Here is an 8,447-nt window from a genome sequence, read left to right as displayed (position 1 = left end):
TGACCCTGTCAAATACATTTAAAAAGACTCTACCTGTGAAGCTGCTGTTGTTAGCCTAATGAGCAAAAGTTAACACCATAAACTTCACAGGCCTATGAACGCTAAACTAGGTGACAAAGGCAGTCACTTCATCAAACTAATTCTGTCCCTAAGTGCAATCTGCAAAGCCCTTTACAGTATGCAGTCCAGTTCCATTTGTACATTCTGCTGTGAAATCGATTCAAGACTATAAAGGGTTCAATCACATTAGGATACAGACACCTCTATTTGCTAATCTGTTAGCTAATAGAGTATCAAACTTCTTTAAAAAAAAACCAAAAAAACAGATTTTCCTTAAAAATCCAAACCAGAAATCCCAGAAATTTACATTCTTTTAAGACTTAAGCATCACTCATAATGGCAGAGTACATACAGGGAAGGAATTTAGGTGTACTGATAGGACTGACAAAACAACCTTCTTTCCAAGTGCTTTCATAATCAGGCCTTTATAGTTGATCTCATTTAAATTCACTGCTCATGCAATGCAAAGTAATTATGAAAAGAATATTAAATTCCCTGCCTGACTACATCCAAAGCTTTAGGAGCCTTCAAAGAAGTTTGGTAACTATCTTTTTATATACACACAACTAAAGATACTGGCAGAGCTTCCTGGTTCTTTACATGATACGGGAATCCTTCATTGTTGCCACGTGATTTCAGCAGTTGAAAATTTCAGGTGTTAAATGGACTAAAAGCTGATGCTTTTCAGCAATCCATTTCCCTTTTCCAAGCAGAAAGTTTACATTTGCATTCCCTGTCATCAGGCCAACGGCTCTTCATTACAAATGTTATTATCCTGATTTGAAATTCAAGCCACGGTTCCTTACATCAAGCAACATCATAGCAAACTCAACAGCCTCAAAATACAAGCAGCTGAATAGAGGGAAAAAAGAGGTGACAAAGCTGGCAAATATGACTGCAGGACATCAGTGACACCTAGGGGCTATGAGGTGGGAGAAACTCGGTGACAAAGCCTGTTCCCAACAGTCCTGCAGTGTACAGTAAGCCAGCCATTATGCCGAGGTGCTGACAGAAGGCATGTCACACCAAGAAGGAGCACATGAATACCTGAAGCCACATTTAACTCTTGGTCTTATTTACATTTACAATTGCAAAAATAACCGGAACTGTGAAACATTACCCGGTAATTTATTGTGGCAGCAGCACTTCAGTTCTCCCAGTATTATAGATCCATTGTCAAAGCTTGCATCCAAATGGTAGCCCAATGCCTTCTCTGAGCTGCAGACACCTTGTGTATGTGCACAGCACTGAGGTGTAGTTCTGTAAACTGCTTCATCAATACACCTCTCCTCTGCATGTTTAGCTAAGCAAGGAACAAAGGTGCTATTAAGACACAAGTGTTTTCAGGCTTCACATACACAAAACCGCTCATGTATTTAGGGTCAATCAGAAGACTTCAAAGGGACCTGAATGATGCGTTGAACCAGCATGCTTTAAAACTGCATGTCTCAGCAACAGAGTACGCAAAACTACAATTCTGTCCTTGGCATGAAGGTAACTCACCTGTGTGGTTAACTGCTTTGTGGTCCAGAAACGTCTTCATTTTGCTGCTCACAGAAACATCTGGGTTCTTCATGGACAAACTAGGGTTTGCATTACTTGTTCTGGTTTACAAAACCAGAAACCACTCATGGCACAGAGAAAAATACCTAATGAGAGTCTCAACCTCAGTACCTCCTAAACTGGAGGGGTGCTCCACCACAGCATCACTGCTAAAACGACATTACTACTCAAGTGACAAAACAGAAACCTTCAAGCCACTCACCTTCTTCACTCTTCAAAGTAGCAAACTTGCACGTTTTCAAAACAACTAGTCAATTTAAAGATTCAGTCTCCCACTTGACCACTGAACTTACAGGTCAGACAAGCTGGCAACAATTTTACTTCAGGACAATGCATCACAACTAACTCAGCAGCTTGCAAGCTCCTCAGCCGGAACAGTTCACATACTACCAGTCATGTATATGTTTTTACTTCTTTCATGGAGTAGAGGGCTCAAGAAACAAAAAGGCAACTAAAAATATATCTGTTTTATTTACCAGTTTTCTAAAAAGCAAAGTCATAAAAATTAGTCACAAGTGGCAAAACCAAAATATATTGCACGGTGTACAGAAAAACATTGTTGACATGTTGACAAAGTGTCATCACAAATAAATCGTCTTACAACAGTTTGGAAAAATTACAGCTTCAGAATCTTATCTATAAATGGAGGCATGTAGATTTAAAGTTACAGGAAAATATTTTAATACCACCCTGTAAATGCAAACACTTTAAGGATGCAAGATTAAGTCCTTAAGTAAGCACATCCACAAAATGTTCTAAATATACTTTTCTCTTCCTTCCACTAAGTTATGGTTACAAGATGGTCATCGAGAAACAAAAAAACAAAACAACCAAAAAAACTCGATAAAAAGAAAAAAAGAGAAATGAGAACAAATTGAAAGCAACCAAAACAAAGCCAGAAAAAAAGCATGCTAAAGCAAACAGGTTTGAAGTGGTTGAGAAGTCCCTGAAAGTAAGTGGTGTAATTATGATGCGCTTCTTATATAAAGCTTTCATTTTTCCCAAACCCTGGTCCAATTAAAACTACTTGTGTTTACATGTAAAAATGGAATATGGTTACTATGTTCGTATAGCTGCACTGTTCCATTTAAGATTAAAACATTTAATACATCAGACTTGAACACCAACATTTCAAACTTTCTCATTCAGTTTGTATTTACAGATATTTAAATTTGACCTTGCTAAGCTATTAAAGATGGGAATCAGATCTTGCTGGGTAGTGTTTCACACTACATTTGAGATACTTACATTTTCAGCTGTAATTCTACTTGTTTCATCACAAGCTCACACTCAGCTATCTGCAGAACCCGATCCCAATGCAAATTTCCTCATGACACTGTCCAATTAATAACTAATCACTTTGCACAAATTATTTCTCCCTCTAAGCAAATACCAGTCACTTCTGCATGGTTTGGTGGTTTAAGATCTATCACCACATCCTTTTTGTATGTGAAGAGAAATATTCTTATACAAAGAAAATAACCTCAAATTTCAGCAAACAGAAATGTTATCTGAATAAAAAAGGATACTCTTTCCATGAAAAATATTTTAAGACAAACATATCAAAGTTAAATAAATTTCTCCATGTTGTTCCTTCCCAGGCCTAGAGCTGGTATTTAGCAGTAATGCAACTGAATGTCCACCAACCAATACATAGCTGTTCTTTTGTGTTCTCTTCCCACATCCAACATGTACAAACAGCACAAGAACATAAAGTACATATATTCAAGTCAATACAATCTCAGAGGCATTGAAATTAAATCCTTGACAGCAAAGGATTCCAGCCACACTAAGTTTCAGATTATGTAATTCAAATATTGTGAAGGTCAACGCTATTCTTGAAATCACTTTTTATAAGAACTATCTCCAAATGGCAAGAAACGTCTAATCCTCTCTTGCCACATACAAGTTTGATGTTTGTTTAGCCACACACGGAAAACTGATGGCCAACCTCCTGACACAACAAATCAGAAATACAGGTTAAAGTCATACCAAGCTTTGTCTACCAGTCACTGGAGCATACACGCTCATCCTCTGTGGTCTTAGTTATTAAAATCTTTAAGCATAAAGATGTCTTGTGTCTTGAATTCTCAAAATTCTCAAAATGATGCTTCAAGATAATAAACAGTTCATAGTACTGCAGCGTCCATTTACATAAAAGGCTACAAAGTTGTCAGCACTCATCTGTACTTACACATTCACGTGAATATTTTAACCCAAGACCATCTTACAAATTTAGTTCAACATTTCTGAGACAGAAAAAGTTCCTACATTCAAAACTATAGGAAACAGAGGATGGGATCAACTGGTATGAGAAGGGCAAGTATGAATTGATTTGCTTGAATGTTATTTCTTCTATGATGCTGGACCACTTCAAGTATTAAGAACAATGCTAAAGAGCCACTAAGCAAAATTGCTAGAACAACTTTTAGCGCTGAATCATTACCAAAAAGAGATTTGAAGACCTGTATATATGTAAGGGGATTTTCATTACTCATTAACCCACTCTACAAAAAACAGTAGGCATCAATGAAGGTTTCTATAGTTTGTAAAGAAATACTTGAGGCATGTAAGTGCAAAATACCAGTCTGTCTTTTTTAAAGAAAAGCTATACCATCTTCAACAATGTCCTTACTGGGAAGAGATTGCCACCATTTAAAAAGAGATTCGTTCACAAATGACTCTTCTAGAGCATGAAAAACACATTTGTTTTTATGAACTGGATTCATCTTGCTGGGTACAAGATTAAAACCACTATGGATCATCACTGTAGTTTTGAAGCAGCTTTGAAAACAACAGGCTCAAAGGCTATGTTTGTTCTTCACTGACTTGACTCAGGGAAACCAAGTTGTTTTCCCCACTGTCTTCAATCATTTCATTGAGGTCCATTTCATGGATTTCTTCATCATACGATGTATAAAAACTGCTCTGTATATTGTCCTCACAAAAAATACATTCCTATAAAAGAAAAAGTTATAGAAACATCCATGAATCACAAAGAAAAAAAAACCCAAAACTCTTCCGAACAACTGTTCATTTACATTTGATCCCTGATTCCAAGGGAACATTTACATCCATGCTACAACTATCAGATATATTCCTCCCTCCAGCTTTCCCCCCCACAGTCATTTTATAACATATAACAATCAATACAACTTGAGAACTCTACTGGAAGCAGTTATATCATACATCACTTACAATGCTGACATTTTCCATGCATTTCCAGTCACCTTTTCCACCAATTGCTTAACTTTGCAGTAATACGTTCATGTCAGTTGCAGTGCGTAAGACACTGAAGAAACTGTATGCTTACACAAGTTGCATCCTTAAGTATTAACGTTGCAGTAACATTAACATCAGGATTAGGATTCCTGCAGTGTAACTGCAACTGTTACACTGACTTTTGAAACAGTCATGGGCAAAGAGAGCCTCTGCATTTGATAATGTATGTCCAAAAAAGCTACAAGTCATGGAAAGCCTAGGGAGGGGAGAATGCAACCAGGTATTGGTGCGTGACTAAGTAAAATACACAGACAACAAATAAAAGTGCAAAGATGCTTTGGGATTTTGTTTTGTTGGGGCTTTTTCCTTCATTGCTTTTCAAGCCATTAATCCACTTAGAGAATCAAGGCAAGAGATGATCCTGTGTTGAGAGAAAAGCCTGATGGAAAAAAGGAACGGTGTACTCCCATTAATTTTGGGCTCTCTAGAAAGTAGTGGTCATCAATTTCTGCACACAAAATAAGAGATTTTTATATAGTGAAGTTTCTGGCTGGGTTGGTAAAGGATTTCAAATTGAGACAAAGAAATTGAGAAATAGGACATAATTTTCTTATACTCTATTCATCTCTGCTTGTAATTTCCCATTGGAAAGATGTCTTACGGTAAATTGAATCAAGACAGAAATCACTGCATGGAAGTCTGGATGAATTTTTTAATCTGTCTAATTGCCCAAGCTTTCATAGCAACAGGAATGGAAAAGCCTGACATAGGCAGTTGATAACTTAAGCAGTACTGTACACGTAAAAGTAACTAACTCATTTAAACTTACAGAATTAGTAACAGTTTTTGGCAGTCCACCTTGCTGGATCCATGGATGAACTTCAATCAGCTCTCTTTTTTGTTCTTCTGTAAACTTTGGCTGTAGTTTCTGCATTTGCTTTAATTTCTGCTTATCTTCTTTTAAAACTGTTTCCAAATCTCTAAAATAAAATGTATTTAGAAATTGAGCTTCAATTTCTGGGGTTTATGTCTATATAAGGCTACATAGTCAAACACTAACATTTTTAAGACTATTTTTGTTCTGGATTGTTAAGGTTACAAATCTTATAAAGGAAGAAAAATAAGCATGGTTATTTTTGCAGCTTCCTCCATTTGCAGACATCTTAATGCATTTCTGCTGGCTCATTGTCTTTTCAAATCCCATTAGGAAAATCAGTTTCCTTAGAGCTATTCAGGGAGTACCACTGGTAAAACCACCAAGAACTCCAGTTTCCCTCTGCTGTACTAAGTTCCCAGTTCCTCTTCAATGGGCAGAGAACCCAAAACAGACCATAGATGCATATACAAGATAGTTAAGCAGAAGTATTAAGTTATGATTAAGAAGGCTACAAAGAATGGATTAAACTTCAGGACTGAGAGGAAAAGGCTTAGAAAAACAGTGTTCTATTTCAGCAGCCCAAGTTCTCTCTCCCCCTGGTGCCCTCCTTGATTCAGAAACATAAAAGCCCACACCACTCCAAACACTTACTGGCTGTACTTCTCTATAAAAGATGACAACAGAAAGATAACAAGTTCTAAGAAACCCAGTAGTATTTCTGTCCCTTATAGCATCCCTCAGAACAGCTGGCTTTACACTTGGACATCACCCTCTGACAGTAAGCTTAATTCTTCTTATCACAATATCCTGGTTTATATCATGTTTTCTTCGGCAGGCTTTGCTAGTCTTACAGCCTGATGTAATTCCCATCTATAGCTGCCAACCTTTAAAGCTACAAAAACTAGAAAACACTAAGGTATTTTTAAAATCTAAGGAAAAATTCTAAAGTTCCATGTTCTCTTATATTTTTCCCCCATCACCCCCTGCTTCTGTATTTTCAGAGCTTGTTTTCCTCCCCTTTCAAAGGGCCTGTCTTTACTTCCTATTGTTTTCAAAATACCACTCACTGCTCCCAAAAAATGCAATCAAGATGTAAAAACATCTGCAGACTTGTCACCCTCCCTCTTTCCCTGTATCTGCTCATACCTACTGAAACAGGGAATATTTTTCAATAAACATTTTCAATTAGAAACCTTATGATTTACACCTTCTACTTCCTTCTCCCATTAGAATGGGAATTTATGGAAAAGAAAGAACATATGGAAATTAGCAACCTGGAAACGTAAGGTAGAGAAAGCAGCATGCCACTGAACATGGCATCACAGGGACAAGGATTACAGAGTTTCCATGCTACAGACCATCATTAGACCTAAGCACCCTTGCGAGGATCTAATGACTACAAGAATTTATAGGCAAGTAGTTACAAAACACTAACACAGAACAGCTTCAAAACATACACACAGTTAACTTCAACTGAACTGACTGATCTAAAAATAGAGGCAAGCCCAAGCAAATAATTTTTACTTTTTTGAGAACTTCTTTGTATAGTATAAAAAAGATTAAAAGGAAGAAAGAATTCTTCACGACACTCATCTAAACATAAAAACTTATTTACTTCTACTGAAACAGAGATTCATATATATCTTGCCTTCTGAATACCCTGCTCCCCCCAACACATATACAATTCATGAAGGACTACAACACTGGAATTACCGTGAAGGTATCTGGTAAGTCATCATAACAGTGTCATCCGTGTTTGCCATCAAAAGCCATATAGGATCCTGAAGAACATACTTAATGAAGTGCTCACTTTCGTCTATCTCTGCCTTCATCTTGGTTTTATGATGGTTTTCTGAGGAATCAATGCTCCCGAAGTATTTGCTGGTATGACTAGTTTCACTACTACCTTTAAAAAGAAATTTAAGTTTACATTATAAATTGTCAAGTACATAGATCATTTGAATGCTTTTCGGAACAGAAAAGATTAAAAAAAGAACTGAAAGTGTAAGTACAACCACTACTTTATCTCATTTATTTTTTAACAGAAGGAACTTCTACGCCTAGGTAACTGCATCAATATTTTTAAAAGTCAAATTCTCAAGTTAGTCTCCATTAAATTTCAGCAGAATAACTGACTTACATTAAAAACCTGAAATCAAGTATGGAATCAAACAGTATTTTCATTTTTCTGTCAACCTACAGATTATCTTAATTTCTATTTTACACAAAATTTAAAAGGCTTCTATACTGTAAAGCAAATATAAAAGAAAAACTTCCATATTGTGTAATAAAAAAAGAAATCAAGAATAAACTATGCAATGAAGATTAAAGACAATACAGATTTTTACATAAAGCACTTCATGTTCTAGTGGTGCCTGCAACATTCAAAGTCCCCCCAGAATCACACAATCATAGAATCCTAGACTGGTTTGGGCTGGAAGGGACCTTAAAGCTCATTCAGTTCCATCCCCTGCTGCCATGGACAGGGACACCTTCCACTAGACAGAGCTGCTCCAAGCCCTCATCCAAGACTAGCCCTCTTAGTCTGTCTCCATAGCAAAAATGCTCCAGCCCACAGAGCATCTCCGTAGCCTCCTCTTTGCCCCAACAGCTCCACATCCCTCTTCTGTTGTTGCTCCCAGAGCTGGGAGCAGGACTGCAGGGGGTGCCTCACCAGAGCAGGGTAGAGGGGCATAATCCCTATCCTCAACCTGCTGCTAAGACC

General features: G+C 37.2%; 1 protein-coding gene across 4 annotated transcripts in view; it reads right to left on the bottom strand.

Annotated features, from left to right (window-relative positions):
* Positions 1–3,856: 3,856 nt before the first annotated feature.
* PER2 (period circadian regulator 2) overlaps positions 3,857–8,447 on the bottom strand; it is a 46,929-nt gene continuing 42,338 nt past the window's right edge. For all 4 annotated transcript variants that reach the window (XM_057429319.1, XM_057429318.1, XM_057429320.1 and 1 more), the window contains 3 exons: positions 7,436–7,628; positions 5,675–5,825; positions 3,857–4,581 (listed from right to left, as the gene is read on the bottom strand). In XM_057429319.1, coding sequence (XP_057285302.1) covers positions 4,432–4,581; positions 5,675–5,825; positions 7,436–7,628 — 494 coding nt within the window. In that variant the 3' untranslated portion in view covers positions 3,857–4,431. The remainder of the gene's footprint in view (positions 4,582–5,674; positions 5,826–7,435; positions 7,629–8,447) is intronic.

This window comes from Pezoporus wallicus, unplaced genomic scaffold, assembly GCF_028554395.1.
Source record: "Pezoporus wallicus isolate ANWC-B61680 ecotype Strahan unplaced genomic scaffold, APGP_CSIRO_Pwel_v1 contig_593, whole genome shotgun sequence".
Taxonomy (NCBI): Eukaryota; Metazoa; Chordata; class Aves; order Psittaciformes; family Psittacidae; genus Pezoporus; species Pezoporus wallicus.
Note: the sequence above shows the minus strand (reverse complement) of the source record. Positions and strands in the feature narration are given on the sequence as shown.